Source organism: Lichenostomus cassidix, chromosome 2 (genome assembly GCF_008360975.1).
Source record: "Lichenostomus cassidix isolate B80296 chromosome 2, HeHo_3.0, whole genome shotgun sequence".
In the NCBI taxonomy this organism is placed as follows: Eukaryota; Metazoa; Chordata; class Aves; order Passeriformes; family Meliphagidae; genus Lichenostomus; species Lichenostomus cassidix.
In genome coordinates this window covers 35,635,502-35,655,219 of record NC_139482.1, presented here as the reverse complement: position 1 = coordinate 35,655,219, position 19,718 = coordinate 35,635,502, and the positions used below count along the sequence as shown (strand labels likewise).

Sequence of the window (19,718 nt, the reverse complement as noted above, 5' to 3'; positions counted from 1 at the left end):
CAACTAAATATATACATTTTTAAAAGTTCCTTTCCTCTACTTATCCAAAATTGTGTAGTGTCATATAGTCCTTAAATCAGCGAAGGCTTTTTTTTGTTTTGTTTAAATGTTCATTCCTTTTGCTTTTGCAGTAAAGAATGGGAAGAACTATTTGTAAACAACAATTACTTGGCAACTATACGGCTGAAGGGGATTAATGGGCAGCTGAGAAGCAGCAGGTTCCGTAGTGTTTGCTGGAAGGTAAGAAGAGAAAATATTTATTTACAGTTTGTGGTTGCAATATATCAACACATTACCTGATGCGCTGGAAGATTATTGATGCAAAGAATCATGAATTTTCCAAGAGACTTCATCCCAATGTTTTCCTACTCATTTTTATAATTCATAGGACATTTGCTAACCACATCGAGTTGCTTTAAAGCTGAACTGCAGGTAATAGCAAAAGAATCCTGGGAAAGAGTATCTTTGTGCTGGTGGTATGTTTAGAATTGAGTGCCACACGGCCATCTCTCCTCTCAGTATCTGTGCAGGGAAGTCATGCACTGGAAATAGGAAGTTTGTTTAAAAAATTATGGTTTTGTGGCATTTGAGACTGCTTTAAAAATCAGTCTGATGCTTCTGCTAGCAGATTTTCCCAGTGAAATGGATAAATAAAGATCTGTCCCTCTTGTAATGACTGGATGGAGAGGGAAGCAAGGTCTTCCAAAAGCACAATGGCTCCTTGGGAGTCTCTTACTCTATTTTTTAAAGTAGCAGGGGAAGGAAGAGAGACAGAAAGGTAATACTGAGATGCTGTATGAAGTCCAAACAAATATTGTTGCAATGCCATCAAGTCTTCTGTTGTGCACTAACTGTGATAGTAGAGAAAAATTTCCATAGTAGAGTTACTGTGTGTTAACACTGATCTTTTAAATTACCTCACTTGGAGTTTCTCAACTGTCATTTTGGCACAGAAACCTATAAAAACAAATTTAAAATACTCCTTATATATGAATGAAAGTGAAAATTTAAAATTTGAAATGTATGTAGCATTGAACTAATTTAAAGTTCACGAAAATATTTTATTCAGCAAACCAGGTGAATATATGCTACCTGCATTGTTTTACCAGTTTGCTTCTTTTTAAGTCTCTATATTAGGAGGCCATAACTCAAAAGCCTGAACTAACAGAAGCATCAAGTCCTTCGCTCTCTACTAATTAAATCAAGGAGTGGTTTTATTTTAAAAATAAGGCAGGGTTTATTTGCATGTCCTAATATGGATTAGGGCTTTGTTGTTAAGTTCTGAAATTTTAAAGATATTTTTAGTAATTTAGGAATGCTTTTTGTTTGTCAGTACTTCTGTTTGTCAGTATTACTGTTTCTTAACACTTTACAATGTGCAAATAAAAATATTGAAAAAGCAAGAAAATACTGGGGTTTTTCCTTGCTTCAAATGCAATTAAATAGTATTTTGCATTGGATGTTTCTTTCTAACCCTTTATAAAGAGACATGAGAAAACTGAGATGTAGGCATTCTCAAGGACTTTCTGCAAAACTGACTGTCCTAGCTGTCCTGCAGAATTCTAGAGCATGTCTCATTTCTTACATAGGATATATCCCTCAGTGCTTAGTTTCTGCCCTGCATTTGTGGCTTGTTTTAATGCATTAGGTCATCAGTGTTACATAAATAGCTTCAAGTTTTGTGTATTTCTTTTCACCTCTTTCCATTTTGTCACTGTCTTGGAAGTCACCATCAGCTTTACTGAAGTTGTAACAGTTCACAAAGCTTCAGTTTATGGCTTCAGTTGACTTTAATGCTTAATTTTGCACTGTAGAATTGCTGTTGTTTCTAGCTACTTATTTACGGACTAGAAAGCACTAAACCCAGGGATATTGTATAGGTCTTAGCTTTCTCTTTCTTTCTGGGGTGGTTTATGCTGTCTGGTAGGATTTGTCTGAAAAGCTTTGTAAAACTGATGAAACTTAATGAATTTATTTTGTTTTCCTAATAGTTATTTCTGGAGGTTCTACCGCAAGATAGAAGTCAATGGATTAAAACCACTTCAGACTTAAGAACTTCTTACAATAAGATCAAAGAAATTGTAAGTTGGTACAAAATAAGTACTTTTGACTCATACTTTGACATAGATACTAATCTTTATAGTATAACAGGAGAGGATTTGATTTTTTTTCTGTTTTCACCTAGCACATTACAAACCCTCGGAAAGCAGGACAGCAAGACCTGATAATCAACAACCCACTCTCTCAGGACGAGGGGGTAAGTTGACCCAACACAGGCTACTAAAATTCTCATCTTCTTCATACTGACACAAGTCAGTTTTTGCTGAAGTAGGCAAAATGGCAGGTGCTAAAGTCTCCCTCCTAAATGTCCAAATTGACTTGCTTTAAAAATGTCCAAACTAGCTTGTGTTAACAGTTGTTTCACAGGTTCTGCTGAACAACTAGAAATGCTCTTTTGCAAGTTGATATTCTGACTTTTGGGGCTTAACTCAGGGAAGGCTGTGGTAAACAAAAAGTCAATGCTGGACTATAATTAGTGTTTCACAGCATATCTGTTCTTTAACTGATACTCTTTTTTATCACTGTATGTTTTAATTTTATACATAAAATGGCTGTAGTGTAAGGAGCGTTTAAACAGTCAATATGAAGTGAATGCTGTTAACAGAATACTGAAGTACCCTCCTCCAGAAGACTGATCAACCTTGGAATGTTTTTTACTGCATTTTGTTATACCTGAAAAGCTTTTAAGTATTTTATATCACATATCTTTAAGCTTTTCTGTTAATTATAGTACCGTTGTTACCATCAAAATTCTTTTTAATCAAATTTTTAAAATAACTTAATGCCATGAAAATAATTTGTTTGGCTGCATTTAAGGGCTTTACACATGAAAAGACTGCCTCAGATATCTTTGGTGATATTACTCCTGTTTTGTCCACAAACAGAAGCCCATACTTCATCTGTAGCGTGGTACTTGTGCTCCTTATTTCATTTAGAAGGAGAAAGCTCTGCAGCTGTTATGACTGTGCACGTCATCAAACTATTCTTGCATCCAGCTGGACAGAAAGTTGTGTCAAATGTAAAAAGATTTAAAACGTTTCTGCTGTAGTTTGTGATTATACACAGTATATGGGCCAACCTGCTTTCTGCCTGTGGTGTCTTTAGGATGCAGAAGACAAAGGTTAACATGTCAGAGTATGTGGTAGGGGATTAATCTGTAAAACAAAACCATAGGCCAAATCAGGCATGGGAATGAAGAACCAAGTGCCTTTGATCCTCTGCCGTGACTTAATGTTACACCCTTTTAGTGTCCTGATTTTTAATTCCTTTTCTCAATGCAGCTTCTGTTTGCTTCCTCTGCTCTGAGGGGCCAGGGTGGGAGCAGGGACAGGGGAGTTTCAAAATGTGCTCTAGCTGCATAAAAAGAGATGTGAGTTTAAAAGGTACTCACTGTATATAAGACATTGTCAAAGATATAAATATTTTTGAAGTTTGGGGAGCTTTCCACGTTGTAACACAAATATAGCAACTAATTAACATGGGTTTTTATTATTTTACTTCCCTCCCCATAGATAGCATTAATTTACTTTCTCTTTTCATTCTATGGAACATAAGCCACCAGGGCAAGGAATTCTTTACAGGGAGGCAAGAAATTGTGGAAGTATTGTACAGACTCTACTTTATTTCATTCACCGGTGCTGCTTCTATCTGAAAACTTACCTAATCTGGATGAAGACTGCTATAAGTTTTGCTCCTCCTGTATTTTGATCAAGTTACCATCCCTTTACAATAAAGAATACACTTTCCAACTTTTTTGAAGCATGCAATTAACTGCACTTTCTGACTTCTTTCAGGTTAGCTTTTACAACATATTTGTAAACAAGGCATGGTAACAAAAGAGAGAGGGTGAAAATGGTCATAAACATAGCTACAGAAGAAGCTAAATCTGCTTCAAATTCTTTTATATTTTTTATATTAACAGAGAGCTTTAAATACATTGGCTTTCCATATCAGAATTTTTTCAGAATGGCCAGTCTTGATCTTCAATGTGGATTAGAATGATGTGGTTTTCCTAATAGGTATAAGATTATCATACACTAACTTCCAAACAATTTCTTATTATGGATATTGCAGCAGCTTTGAATTAAAGTCAATGCATTCATAGGAGAAATAAGGTACAGTCTAGTGATATGGACCTTTTTCCTTGAGTGAACAATGGAATTTTTTTCAGTTGAGTAGGTGTTCCTGAGAAGTTTGGTTTCACTCTGCCATTCTAAATATTCTTCATAGACCCCAAAAAAATAACTCACAAACATGCAACCATACAGTGAGCAAAAGCTATGAGCCTAGAGCAAAGATCCAGGAACTTGAATGTTTTTATCTCTGATCTAAACTGACTTTCTCAGGTATGTTGTGCTGGTCACCAACATTCTTTATCTCCCATATAATATTGATATACCTATCTACCAGGAATGTTGAGGATTAATTAGTTAATATTTGTACAGTACTTCACTGATGTAGTTTATAAGCCTTAAGTATTAGTAGAAGTCCTGGTTTCATACAATTATTTTTCCTTATTTCAGAGTCTTTGGAATAAATTTTTCCAGGATAAAGAGCTTCGAGCAATGATTGAACAAGATGTGACGAGAACGTATGTAGATCTTTAGGGAAATTTCTACATATAAATTTATATTCTGCTTTTTTATGTGGTGTACATTATATTGCGTTTTCTTGACTTTGGTTACTGTAAATGTCAGGTTTGTTGAACATGAATGTGTGGAAACATACATTAAATGTATAAATATACAACTTTTATGGAGTAAAAAATGAGACAATCTAGCTGAACATTAAATCCTGCAGATTTATTGGTATCATTGAAGAAAAGCTCTTCTAAATTAAGATATTAGGAGGTGTACTACTGTGTGAAATTTAAAGTAGTTTTCTCTATGAAGCAAAGAGAAGGTAAGAGAAACTGAAAGATCTTTTAACTTTCATGATCATAATGAAAGAACAGATTACTTTCTTAATTCTCAACACTTAATACAATCAATAATAAAGAACCAATTTGTAATTAGTAAGGCAAAGGTCACTCATGTATAGAAGTTGAGCAGTTCCATTTTTACTTGTCGTCATTCTAGTGTTACTTGTCATATTATGCCTTTTAAAATTTGCCCTAATATTACTGTGATTATGTTTTCATCTTCTTGGCCCTTAGGTCATTCCTGTTTAGTAACTTGTTTGAGTTAGAATACTCAGTTCCTGAAAATATTTCGTTTCAGAGTGCAAGCATTGAGTGATGTGTAAATGTAATTAAATTCAATTACTGGTTTGTTACCATGTGAAATTTTACTACATTGCAAATATTTTTTCTTATAACTTGAAAAAAGTGATGATAGTCATAGATTTTACAAATCCCAAGCTTACATATTTTCATTTACAGGAACCAAGTCATGCAGAAGAAATCATTGCTGTCTGGTTTTCAAATATTTTACATGTCCGTCCCTAGACCCATTCTTGAATGCATTTTGCCATGAGATGTATAATTAAAATCTGAGTATACTTTCATGTGCATTCTCACAACAGATGGTATTTTTTGTTTGTTAAAGGAAACAGTTCAGGATGTTCTAAGATTAAAATATATATGTATCTAAACTATGATTGGAGAACGAAAAGTTGTATGGAGGTTATGGTGGATGTAAGACTATTATTTAAATATATATGTATACACACACAAAGTCCAGGCTCTCACTGTGGCAAATAGCAGAATAGTATTCACTAATATCAGTAATAGGGACTAAAGAAATTTTCATTTGCACATTTATACAAAATAATGAAACAATAGTAGTATACATCGTGTCATCAACAGCAAAATAAGTCAAGCAATGAAGAATCAAAATTTATCAGTGACATGTATATATTTTATAAAATATATTAATTTTATATGTGCACTTGTTTGTCTAATCATAAAACATAGTGTGCATTTTTATATATACATATGTATCTATTTGTAAACTATCATTATTTTAAGAAGCAGTAAGTTCTACATTCTGTGCCTTTAGAATGTAAAAACCCTCTCTTTTCATTTCCATTCTTTAAATAAATCCCTGGAGTTAGAATTTTAAAATTTTAAAATTCATCATTAATTTACAATGCTTTTTATTAAAGGTTAAAATAATTATTATATTCAATTACCATAATTATTGCTTTCTAGCTGCTGTTTCTTATTTAATGAGTGTTTTTATATTCTTTGTCATCTAGTTTAGTCCTCCATCATCCCACAGCATCAAGTAAATAGTGCTGTGGAGAGTGATGCTAACTGCACACAGAGTAGCAAACCAGAGTTCCAGCTATCAAAGCAGTAAAAAATTACTCTATAATGTTTTTGTTAGAATTCCCTGAAGTGTAGTAACAATAAACAGGAAAAGCGGCTAGAATTAGGCTCCTGAAATTGGTTATTGGTTTAAATTGGTTTGAACTTCAGGATTTTGTTGTCTAAATGCAACTGGAATAAAGTTTGTTCTTGTACGAGTGTTTGTTCCTATGCATGTTGAGAATCCTTATCTCACCTAATAATTATGTCTGTGAAACCTAGATACTCACAGCTGAGCTAATCATGCTTTAGAGTCTGTATATGTCTAGAATTCTAGGACACAGATCATCTCTTCCTTAAGCATAAATCCAGTTTATGTCTGACAAATCACACTGTAGAGAGGTATGGTTTTCTTCAGTAATTATAAAATGCTTCTAGTTCACCAGCACCTAACAAAACTTTAATTTCCTAAAGTCAGGTGAGAGAAATCCAATCCATAATGTCTACATACAATTTTTAGCCTGTTGCATAATAATAAAAACGTCCAATATTTACAAGGAAGGTAGGAAAGGATATTGTTAAGTTAGTCCCAACTCATTAGTGATCAACATTTTTTAAAAAATTTAAAAATATCATGCAGGAATACAAATCAGATTGGCAGCTGCAGGAGCATTTAACTCAAATGAAAATACCAGGTTACTTGTTAGCATCACAGTATACATCTAGAGTTGCAAATGGCTAGGTATCATTGTCCTCTTTCTCTCTTCAGTATTTTAAGAAACCAAAATGCTTAAAAGGCATTCTCCATAGACTAATCAAGTGGAGTCCATCTCTTTTGTAGTAGTATTTTTATATGTAGGTCTACTTAGTTTCTGCTTCAGGAGTAACAATCACAGTTCCTGATGATGGAGATGTGTGAAGATGAGTAGTGGTGGGTGCTGACATTCCAAACTCTCCATCCCCCAAATAAGAAAAAAAAAATTTAAAAATTGCCAATGTGAAAAAGGCAGTGGAGAAGCCATTGGACAGTTACATCCTTCCTAAGTACATGGAAGAGATGGTAAGAAACAGCAATCCATTGATTACAGTACTCATTTCTGTCTGCCACCAAATTTGTTTTGTGCATCCTTTTTTTTGTTTGCCAGCCTGTTTCTTCAAATGTCTGCATCAAATTCTGGCTACCTCTGCTGTAGGGGCCCCTAAATCAGCTAAAGGACTATTTTAAAAAGTTATATCAGACTCATGCTGGTCTTCACTTTTAGAAAGCAGGGACCTGAATGTGTCATTGTTTAATTGTAGAGTTGTGGTAAAACAGTCTAGGAAAATTCCCATGTCCTTATGCAGGTTTTCTAAGAGATGTAATTAAATGTAATATTCTCATGTTCATGAAAAGCATTCTTACCTTGCTGATTTGAGGGTACTATATTTCTTAAAACAGCTTTAATCATAAAATGACATTTTCCATAAAAATCCATCCTGAACTGATAGTTCCCTCATGATCTCTTCTATTTACATTTACTATAATTAATACTTCAGCCAGCTTATTCCTGAGTTCATTATTATCCTTTCTGTCACAATCTCTGGTATTACTAGATCCTCACAGCTATCTCTGTGTATTTTTGAGTTTTCTTTGTTAGTCTTCTCTTGCTAAACTTCATAGGGCAGGCCTGAATAACAGTCCTTCAAAAATAATCTCTTCAAACCCCGAAATTATGTTGATTGCCATCTGCTGTAATGCACTTTTGGTCTCAGCTGTGTCCTTCCTTTGCAGTAATGTGATTAGTACAAAAGCATACAAGTTTCCAAATGTTGGTCTACCTTTACCTCCACCAGGTGCCAGGAAAACGTTACACCTCTCATCCCAGTGCCTCTCTCAGGACTTCAGCATCACTGTATTTAAGCCATGGTGTCTTGTCTGCCTTGGCTCTTGATTCAGGTCCTTCATCCAAGGACTTCAAAGCACCTTTCTAGCCTTAATTAGTTTTGTTTCTGTGCTTGCCTGTCATCACCTCTGTGAGATGACCACGGTGGTTATCAACACTAATAGTCATATCTGAAGTAATTTATTATAATTTCCTATATTGTTTCTCTGTGACAGGGTTTGCCTTAAATAGAACTGGTCTAAAGTAGCTCAGACCTGGGAAATTTGTTTGAAGAAGTCTTAGCTTCAAACTGTGTGATTTAATTTTAAAACTGACAATACTACAACCTTTATTTCAGCTCTCTAGCCCGAAGCCTACTCTTGTTGTCTTTTTTAGTTGTTCTTCTCTTGTTCTTTTCCAACTTTACCATTTCTTTCTTTTTAGTATACTACCTTTTCCATTTTTTTTCTTTTGTTACTGCTTTGGATAGCTGTGGAACAATGTGGTTTGGAGTGTTTGCTTTCTGAAACATTTTTTGCCATCTAGTTACTTCCTCAGTAACAATGAGAACACCTATGTTTGTGCACTTATTCTAATTTTAAGTACATCCTGCATAACCACTCTATTTCCTACCTCCCAACAGCTGAGGAGCAGGATGCACAGGTGAGAGTCACTTCAGAGTAGTTACAGACAGGAAATATTTAAATTTTCCAGTATGCATATAACAGGATTTTCCCAGTAGCTTTTTTCCCTTATTTTCACACAAGATCCATTTCATTATGGTTCACTTAGGATATTTGCCCAGCCAGATTATTTTAAAATTGTAAAGTTTATTTGCAACACTGTTAAAGACAGTGAAATGTCTAACTGTGTTGTATTGCAACAGATACCAGTAAGAGATATTAGATTTTAGGATACTGGTTTTCATGTCAGTTATGAGATATTTAAATAATCTTGTCATTAAATGATAATATTTTTTCAAATATTAAAGAAATATTGAACCCTTATGTATAGGTTTCTTCTGACAAACTCTTGTCCATTCTTCCATTTCTCCCATTGTATTTCATTCTTGCAGATCTCTAGCTTTAATAAAATCAAAAGGGATTTGTTATTTAAATATAACTGGTATCATTATACCTGTGTAGCAGACTGGTGTACATTAAAGAATATGGTTCATAATTTTGGTTGCAAAAGAACTGTAACAAGTCTTTGGAAGTATGTTACTCCAGCAGCACCCACAATTCACAGAGCAGTGGGAAAGCAGCCAAGGGAGATGCTCTTACCTAAAACCTCTTCTAGAAGACCAGCAACTGGCCTTCTGTGCACTCTGTTGTTTACCCTTGCTGTATTGCTTCATTTTCAGCTTTCCTGAAATGCAGTATTTCCAGCAAGAGAATGTAAGGAAAATTCTTACAGATGTTCTGTTCTGCTACGCCAGAGAAAATGAGCAGTTGCTTTATAAACAGGTAATGAAAATACTGTACAGGTGGCATTCATTGACTCAACATTTTCTATATGGTTTGACAATAATGTAGCTCTGTTGTATCTGAAGTTGTATCATAATGCTGAAGTAATCAAAGAGCTGCTTGTCAGCTGGTTGGTAAGTAAGCTCATTGAATAACATATGCTTTTTCCTCATAGCACAGTACCTCAAATTGTTTTCTTTAAGGTTGCTAAGTTTCCTAACTTTAAATTTCTTTATAAACACCTTTTTCTTTGTCGTTGGTTAAGAAAGAAAGAAAGAAAGACTTTCTCTGCTTAGGTAAAGAAAGAAAGCAAGCATATAGCAGTATTAAAAATGGTACTGAATAAACAAAAAGCATGAAGAGGGACTTCTGAAATTTAGAAAAAATTTACTATTTTTTAATGTAATATTTTAATTTCTTCCACAAAGTGCTAAAGCCATGCAGTTTGTTTGCAGATAGATCTTTATCTAATCCTGTAGCACACAATGCAGCTGACAAAATCCTGTTGAGTGAAGGATAAAGGTGCTACAAAATACCACTTTTACAGAGTTACTTGAAGGAGAGTCTGCTCAAACTATTTCTGATAAAATGGTGAAGAAAGCCTTAACGTTTTACTAACTCAGCATCCACAGAGTTAGTAAGTTAATTAATTTAACATTTGTTCTGAAGGTTTTGAAGTATAAACATGATACTGCATTCATACAGCAAGACCAATATTTAGAGTATCACCCAAAGTATATTTGTGTTTGTTTCTTCACACAATTATCTGTATGCTGAGTAGAGACTGACAAACTGAGGGATACTCTTTGTGTATGGACAGAGGAAGAACTGTAGAGCAGCCAACACTACATAGACAGAAAAATTGTCATGACAGAAAATACAGAGATTCAGTAAATGGGAAGATTTTTATAAAACAATCTGTGCTTTCAGGCATGGTCTGTGGCCATCCTATCCTCAAGGCAGGGAATAGGATTGTTTCATGGAAACAAAGGACACATGAGTTGAAGGAACAGTTACTTCTGAAGAATTTCTTACAGGCTATATTAAAAATGGACTATATAGTTATCAAACGTGTGAAACATCTATCAGCTGGTTATTTCTCATGTTTGGCGGACAGTGAGGAGGGAATAGTCTTGCATAAGAACAATAAAAGTGACATCTATGAGCTGTATTTTGAAGGGCATTGCTAAAAAAACCCTTAGTATTCAGCCTCCTTTTTCTAGTGAATATAGGCCAGAGTACTGATGATGGGAAAATGGAAGAACACATTCCAGCTAATTTAGTCTATCATTTATTGAACAAGAAGTATTATTTTACTCTTTGATATGACTTAAAAGGACTTAATTACCCTCTGCTCATATTTAAAATCCTCTTGATTCCTTACCAAGAAATAATACCTTTCTATATAGGGATGGAATATTTAGCCAGATCAAATTTAAAAAAAAAAAAAAAAAAACCCTGTGTTTCATCACAAGCTGTTAAAGCTATTATTTTCTACTAGGTGACACCCCGTTTAACATAGACCATATTGTTAATAGTTATGGGATTTTATTGAATTAATGAGACTGTTATCATGTAGTAGAATGTCTTGCTGAGTTAATTGAAACTGCAGAGATTATATAAATGGTATTAATGAACTTTGACTGCCTGATGCCTCAGCTTTAATAAAGACTGCTTGGTGGGCTAAATGAACATAGGCAGATAAAAGAACAGGTTCAATTTTGTGAGCCTACAGGCTGTTGACAAAGAAAACTTCTTTACCTCTGTTTTCAACTGGTGTGCATAAGTAGTGTGGTAGTTCCAGGAAGGGGTTGCTACAGGCTGAAAGGGAGAGGAAGTGCAGAAAATTAAATTTATTTGGATCATGAAAAACTGTTGATTTAACCTCTCTGAAGTGTGTTCAGTATACCACTCAAGTCTTGTGGTGCTGTGCCAAGTCCACAAAATAGCAAATTATTGTGGTTTTCCTCTCTTGTTGTGGATGTGTGTTACTTTTATTATGAGCTTTGCTTTTTTCTTACTTCATTTTAAAAGGGTGGGTTTGTTTCTTTATTTAAAAAATAATGCTCCTCTTAGCTTATTAGTAAGGTCCTCTTGTTTTGTCCTCATGCTCCTCTCTTTCTATGTAACGTTTTTTTCATGTCCATCATTGCCCATCTCTGAATTAGCTGAAAAGAAATAGTCTGTAGCATATAGCAGGATATGTTTTTTCTTCTTTTATCCAATACCTATCTAGTTGTCAGTCTCCCTGATGTAGTGTTTTTTCCATACTCAAGAGGCTGCTTCCCGTAATGATTTCCACTGCATCAAAGCCTAGCATATTTTTGAGAAAATAATGAAGTTTACCATTAATTGATCAGTAACAGGTCATCTCCACATTGTTGTCTCCACAATGACCTGAATACAAAGCCCAGATTAAGGAGCTTGTCTTCATATGCAGTTTCCATCATGGAGACTGGTCCTGTTGTCATCCATGAGAATTCCTCTGTCTCATTTCTATGACCACATACAAAAGATACAGTTGCCCTCAGAATTATAAAACTCAGCCAGTGAATGAAAACTGAGACTTCTGTCTGTCAGCATCTGTCCATACCCAACACTATCTTCCAAAATTTTTGGAGAAAGCTATAGTTCCTTGATAATTTGCGCACTTAAAATATTCTATTGAAACTACTACATAGCTTCAGCATATAGTTTTACAAGAAGCAATCAATAATGTTTGTTTAATATGCATAAATGCATGCAAGTTGTCTTTGTCGTAGCGTTTGTGGGTTTTTTGGCCAGCGTGAAGGAACATTTTATTTGATGAGGAAAAATATATTTCTATCCCTAGTCAAATGGAGTAGAATGTTGTGGAGCTGTATTACAGATTTTAAAGGCAGAATCTTCCCTGGGATCACTGAATTTTTAAATAGGAGCTGTAAATATAAAATCTAAAGAGAATAGTGTATTGTACTTAAGAATATGTAAGAGCTACTCCTAGAGTTTTTCTGTAAGACTGGTGCCAAAATTCTGGGCCTAGTTAAACTCAAAAGAAATAGTGAAAATTAAGCTAAATCACTAGGCTAACTATTGTTTGTTCTTGATTTGATTGCCCTTAAAGAAGTCAATATAATTTTGAAATGCATTGATTCACTTGTCATTGTAAAAATGCTGTCATTCTGGTTTTCTTTCTGAACCATAGACTGTACTATGAAATCAATATTTTGTTGTAGCTGGGAAGTGTCATAAAATTATCTGAGCTCTGTCAACTTATTTATTAACACTAAAGAGTTTTAGTAAACTGTAGCATTGAAAAAATATGTGTATGCATATTACACTGGTAGCTTTTCTTGCCAAGCTAAAAATCTCTAAACATTTGAAGTACTCTTGTAACTGAAAGATCAGAGGTATCTTTTTGAAATCCTGATATTTCATCATCTGTTTGTTTTGGTTTTGTTATACGTGGGCAGCCACATTATGATTCTATTTTATTATAGAGTTGATACATTATTATGTTGGAAGAATGTGTGATGTGCTTTTATCTTTTATAACTAATTCTTATTTTATGTCCTCTTTCTTTTTCTTCAGCTTATATGTTTACAGCTTAGGTGGTAGTTTTTTTAGATAGTCAAGTTTTTGGCATTTTCATTTCTCCTATTTCATGTTTAGTATATCAGGGTGAATAAAAGATTAGACGTGGAACTGTTAATTACCCAAGGGCTGTACATCTGAAAGTACAACCCTGGTTATTTAAATATTTTTGCCACTTATATATTGTCTAATCCTGGGCCTTTCTCCTGTGGTATGACCATCATATTTTAAGAAATCTAAACTTTACAATTTGTAATCTAATCATTTTTCGTGTTTTACATAAGCTTTTGAAATAAAATTGCTATATTTGGTTTATATTTTATTTTCCTAACTGAGTTTCTATTTTGCCTTCACCTTTTGAAGAAGTCCCTAATGGTTCGGAACCAGGAAGGGAAAGACAACATCCAAACTTCAGCCCTGCCATTGAGGCTATAACAGTCATCTGAGTCCTGAAAAAATTAAAATTGGATTTCGTAGGATTTCAGTTGATGGCATACAGAGAGATTGTCAAAGCTATTGTCAAAATTGTCAAAAACTGTGTATCCAAACATACTCAAAATAGTTAATAACGTAGAGAGGGCTTCCATATATGCCTCTTGGGTCAGTTCAGACCACTTAAGGGAAATGCCCATTATTTCCAATAAAAGTTCATGGTTTTTAGTAGTTAATGGGTCTGTTTGGTACATATGAAGCTGATAAGCTAACTTACTGGTGTTGAACACTCCTCAGATGCTGCATGGAATATCAACTGAAATACCAGCAAAGCAGCAGGGTAGCTCACAAGTGTGTAACACTGCCAGTGTTCACATCTGTCCATCACTGAAAGGGCTGGGAAAGCAAGTGCAGAGGCTTCCTGCCTTGGAACTGCAACCATTAAAAGTAGAACAGCTCCCATCAGGAGACCCATTATCTGAGTTCTGACAGCAGCCTGAGATGCTGATGAGCTTGATGGAGTAGCCCCAGTGCTCCTTTTGCAGTGGGATAGATGAGAATAATCTTCCTGGAACTCCTGTCTGCCCAGAGCACTCACCTGCCATCAGGACTGAGGCTACACTTGATGAAATCGTTGCACCCTTGAACTGGAGCCCTGCTGGCAGCATGTTCTTCCTCCTTCAGCTGGGCAAGGACTCCATCCAGAGCCAGTCCCAGCAGCAAGAGCCTGGGCACTTGGCACCAAGCCCCAGTTGTAACTGGTGGTTTTGGGCAGAAGTCAGGAATTCCTTCCCCTTAGAGTGATCCTTGTGTCCAGAGGCAGACAGACAGATCTCAATCCTTCATCCCACATCCCTTCCATCACCAAATGGCTCCCCTCCCTTCTTTTGTCTGGCTGACCCCAACCCCAGCCTGGAGCTTACATAGCTCCTATCTGCTGTCCTAGTCCCAGTGCTGGGATCCCAACTCTCCTGGGTGGCCCAGCTGTGCTGCTAAAGCTGGCCTAAGTTCTCAACTGTACACCCTTTTTTTTTTGTTTTGATTCCTGCATGTTTCTATATTTTTCCTGTATCTTAGTATAGATTGCATATATAAGTGGCACTCTGCAGTGGAACAGTACCAGGTCTTCTATACATTGTGTTTAATGAGTTTATTTTGAATGTTGACATAACAACTTAAAAGAAAGAATACCAAAAAACCCAAAAACTTTAATTCTCATGTCCTTAGAAATGGAAATTTCATTTTCTTTCCCAAATAGCTACCTTTGTCTCCTTTATATCCTATTGTTACACTTTTGTCTATGGATTTGGAACATTATAAAACACAAAATAATTTTAAATTTTGTAATTCTTCCCTATTGCGGATCTCTGCACTGTAGATCATTATTATAATTATCATAAATAAAATTCATATTTATGAACATAGATATTGAAGTAAACTGCCAGGTGCAGGGTTGCTTACCATTGCCCATTTGTTGTGTGTTGTGTTAGAAAAAAGGAGACTAACTTGTTTCTGTGTATTATAGAAGAACAAACACTTGGATTTAATCAGAATTTCAAATAAAAGCCATTGATTATGAAACTTTTCTGTTAAGAATATGAATGAATGTTCATGCTTTTAGTTAGTCTGCACCTAATATTGCTGTCTGCCTTATGCTGTGCCCTAGGAGCTACTATATAACTGGAAAATCTAAATACACTCTTGCTTTTCCTTTTGTGTTTAGGGCATGCATGAACTTCTAGCTCCCATTGTCTTTATCCTACATTGTGACCACCAGGCTTTTTCACATGCCAGTGAAGCTGCACAACCAAGGCAAGCATTGCATTTTATTTGTATAAAAATCCACTTTCTTTAAAAAATAAGTTGGCTGAACTATATCTTATAAATATGTGTTCCATAATTCTTTGTTTATAATTCATCAATTAATATTAGAAATCATTGCATCCTTGTGCTTTGCTAGGAATACCCTTATTTTGTTTTTCCTACTACAGCTTCAGAAATTTAGGCATTGGCCCCTTCACAGATACAGTCTGGTGAAAAAATGGGGAGACAAGAAATCTAAGGAAAACTATCATCTAAAAGCTTGCATACCTACCTGCAGTTCCACCTCACCCTTATTGCCAGAAGTGGTTTTGTTTTTGCCATTGTGGAGAGATTAGTGAGCTACTCAGAGCAGACATCTTACCACTGACTGTCTTTCCTCATATCTTAAAATGGGAAAAAATTGTTGAAGACTAATTCTTGTGATTTATATTTCTTTCATCACCTGCAGTGTTGTAGCTATGATATCCAACTATTCTTTGACTTGGTTGGAACATTAGGTTTAGCTATTGATCTTCCATTTCACTCAAAAACGTGTATGTGTGTATGCATGCAGTCATACTCATACGTATAAAGTGGTGCATCACACATGAGTGTCTGCTTTTTTTTCTTGCTCTATTTGTAAAGCTTTTGTTTTCATTTAAAAAGCAAGCAAACAAGCAGCAAAAAAAAAAAAAAAAACAAAACAAACAAAAAAAAAACCAACCCAAAAAACCCCCAAGGAAAACAAAAAATCCTAGTGATACTTAGGACATTTGATTTGGTTCTTTTGCACTCTGCTCTGGAGTCCAGCAGTGAATAAAAACCAATTTAGGTATGTGTACAATATAGTATAGCCTCTGTAGGTGCCCCTCAACATGACTGCCCAAAGGCAGTAAAGCATTAAGATGATTATTTACAAGTGTATGTTTCTATTCAATGTCTGTCCTTAGATATCCTAAAATTACCTAAAGATGCTCTTCAGTGCTAAGTGACTTAAAATAACCATGTGTTATGCACAGCATTCTGTTCCATCCCCACTGAAAAAGTAGAGCTAAGCAGCAAAGTAGATGGAAAAGAGGTGCTGTCACTGATTAATTGCTGTTAAAGTACAATAAAAATACAGGCTATTAAAACAAAATAAATTAATGTTTTGATACTGCATATTTGACCAGTAACCGTATTTTTTTTTATGTTTGGGACAAACAGTGATAGATTGTGCAGCAATCAATTATTCTAGATCAAGCATATTCAAATAATACATTGTGACATTCAGTAATTTGTTATTTGGAATAATTAGATGGTTACTTCATTGTAGTGCAGACAAGGCAGCTAATTTGTTTTTGATCTTTATAAAAAGGAAAGACTTCATTTGTTCAATGGAGTTGCTCTTTTTAATTAAAAAGGCTAGTTTTCTCATTTGCACTTTATATGAAAGTTGGCTTATAAATACATAATAGTACATGCAGAACGCTGACCAAAAATAAACATTCACATTTGGATTGTTCACTGTTGCCTTTTTCAGCGAGGAAATGAAAGTTCTTTTGAATCCTGAATATCTGGAACATGATGCCTAGTAAGTTTGAACAAGTTTCTTTACATTTAATTTGCTCTTATTTGTAATACATTATTTAACACCAAGTTTCTGGGTTGTTCCCTTTCAGTGCAATGTTCACACGTCTTATGAAAACTGCAGAACATTGGTTTTCAACTTTTGAACATGACAGTCAGAAGGTAAATATTGCTTTAAAATGTACTTATTGTGTTTTTAAGCAGATGTGATTTTAATATGATTGATCTTATTTAAAGATAATTAGACATCTCTTAACTCGGTTAAAGTGTCTCAAACAAGTTTACAATCTTTAAAGGTTCTTAAGAATTTGGTCATAAGCACTTGTGAAATGTCTTCCAGGTGAGAGTTCCTGTCAGTTGAAAGGTCACTTATTAATCAAAAGCAAGGATGCAAGCATGGATTTTTCTGTATGTTAGTGATGTTCTTGTGTAGCATTTGAAAGAGTGCCTGTCATAGGCACTTCTGTGTGCCCAAAACCTGGGCAAATACCATGTTTAATAAATTCCTATATTCAAAGTATTAAGGCTTGAATTATTGTCAGCTGTTTACAATACAAACAATTTCCTGTGAAACTGAAACTTTAACCATAGACTATCTGTCAAAGGTCAGGGTGTATCTTTCCCTGACATAATCACTCCATTTCCTTCATTTTTTTTTCTTCTTAACCTCAGGAAATTCAAACAGAGGGAATGTCTGTGCCTTCAGATGTCTTGTGTATCTGTACAGACACCACTGAATTTAGTATATTGCTTCATTATAAAAAATCTTTTGCAGTGTTCTGAGTTTAGTTCTGAGTTCTACAAAACTCTCCTTTGAAGGGACCTTCTAGAGACCATCTAGTCCTTGACTGAAATTTTTCATGCATGGCATGAAGGACAATTTCCTCATTCTGTTGCTTAAGATTTCCTTTGAATGCTTCTTTTCCTGTCTCTTTCCATCTTTATTTTTCTCTTTTTTATAATGCTGGAAAATTATTTGTGTGATGAAGCATATGTAGAAGGCTGTAGCAAAATATTATTAACAGTATTATGGGTATTACCGAGACTTTCAGTGTATTATATCCTAAAAGAGTTGGCCTCCAAACTTAGTTTCAGCTTGATTCACTTCAGCATTTTTCACATAGACCATAGGGAAAATATCTAGAGTTAACAAAAACTTAATAAGGATTTGTTTGATTCTGGATGTCCATATGTATGCACCAAAACCTATAGTTGGAAACCGTAATTACAGAGTACTAGTTTGAATGATGGTTTTGCCAGTCTAATGAAGAAAACGTTGTTCACCCAAGACTCATATAAAAGCATCTATTTTCTTTAAATATTTAAAATATTATATATTTTACCAGATATGGAGCATTGGCATCTTGGCCTAAGCTGTCTACAGTTATAAATTATTTGGATTTTTATATCATTTAAGTAGCTAGGGATAAAGCATATGAGATACAAATTTTAGAAACTTACTACATAGGCACTTTTATTTCAGTAACAAGGCTGTGAGATATATTTCTCTGAGTGTAGCTGTTCAAAATTCAGTGTATTGAAATGTATTTGTTCCAATTTCCGTGACAGAGGTGGTAAAGTCTGAGGATGAATTTTATTCCAGGAAATAACTAGGTCTGCTTACAGATTTGCAGTGCTTGGGTAGAAGGTGAAAGTTTACATTGCCCTTTCCAGTCCTTTCAGGGCATAAAAAATTAACAATGCAAAGAGAATGGATTAATATCTAGTTGTTTGTTCTTGTTCTTTGCAAACATGTATAATCTTTAATAATCCTTTCTTGTACATATGCCTTTTACAATCATGACTTTGAGGGTTAGCTACATAATAAAGTCTGAATCTTCACAAAGAAAGCAATGAAAGCATGTGCTCTGAGAGACATGTTACGTTTTACAGCCTCTAACAGTTGTTTCCATTACTCCCAATTGCCATTAGAGGAGCTTCTCCAGCTACTCCATTCCCTAGTGGTTAATGAGAGAAATCTGTCCACAGTTTATACTTGTACTATGTCCTAGCCTCTCTTTACTGCTATAGCATTTCTTTCCTAAATGAATGAATATATAAATTGTATTAGTATCGACTACCAGCCATTCCAGTTCATGTTGTGGCAGGTAATGTTTTGTGACAGAACTTGGTGACTCTGTTCCTAATACTTAGCTAAAGTTTTCAGCTGAATTTCACTGGTATTCATTTTTAAACCGTTCTTAGGGGTGAATCTGGTGCTCTCCTTTAAACAATGTAGCACATTCTGAGCTGTCCCTCATTTTTTCCCTTTTATTGTGAACCACATCCTTTTAGGATTGTTCATTTGTATTTCATGTTAGTAATAGATGGCTAAAAACATGCACTCAATTTTTTTTGCAAGACTTAAAAGCTCACGTAAAAGAAAACAGGTGTTTTCTCTCACGTAGCAAATAATTATATAGTCAGTATGAGCAGGGGCAAAATATTGTGTTGTCCACTTGGCTTTGGGCGCTGGCACTGTGAGTCATTTCTAGTTAAACATTTTGGCTGCTTGGTTTTATTAGTTTATTTGAGCATCTTTCTGTTTAGGCTGTTTGTTTCACACCAGCTATGTGATTTTTGGAGCAATTTCAACTGACTAGAGGTATTGTCATTTTCTCAAGCAAATTGCATGAGAGGAGACAACAGACATGACTTTGTTTCACTCTAGTCATCCACTGAGCTTCTTGGAGTACACAGAAT

The 19,718-nt window shown here is 34.9% G+C and overlaps 1 protein-coding gene across 7 annotated transcripts in view; it reads left to right on the top strand.

The window, feature by feature from the left end:
* Positions 1-19,718, top strand: part of TBC1D5 (TBC1 domain family member 5) — a 313,036-nt gene that overhangs the window by 169,124 nt on the left and 124,194 nt on the right. For all 7 annotated transcript variants that reach the window (XM_085051059.1, XM_085051056.1, XM_085051058.1 and 4 more), the window contains 8 exons: positions 132-240; positions 1,992-2,081; positions 2,186-2,257; positions 4,584-4,651; positions 9,536-9,638; positions 15,367-15,455; positions 16,969-17,019; positions 17,108-17,177. In XM_085051059.1, the coding sequence (XP_084907185.1) occupies positions 132-240; positions 1,992-2,081; positions 2,186-2,257; positions 4,584-4,651; positions 9,536-9,638; positions 15,367-15,455; positions 16,969-17,019; positions 17,108-17,177 (652 nt within the window). The remainder of the gene's footprint in view (positions 1-131; positions 241-1,991; positions 2,082-2,185; positions 2,258-4,583; positions 4,652-9,535; positions 9,639-15,366; positions 15,456-16,968; positions 17,020-17,107; positions 17,178-19,718) is intronic.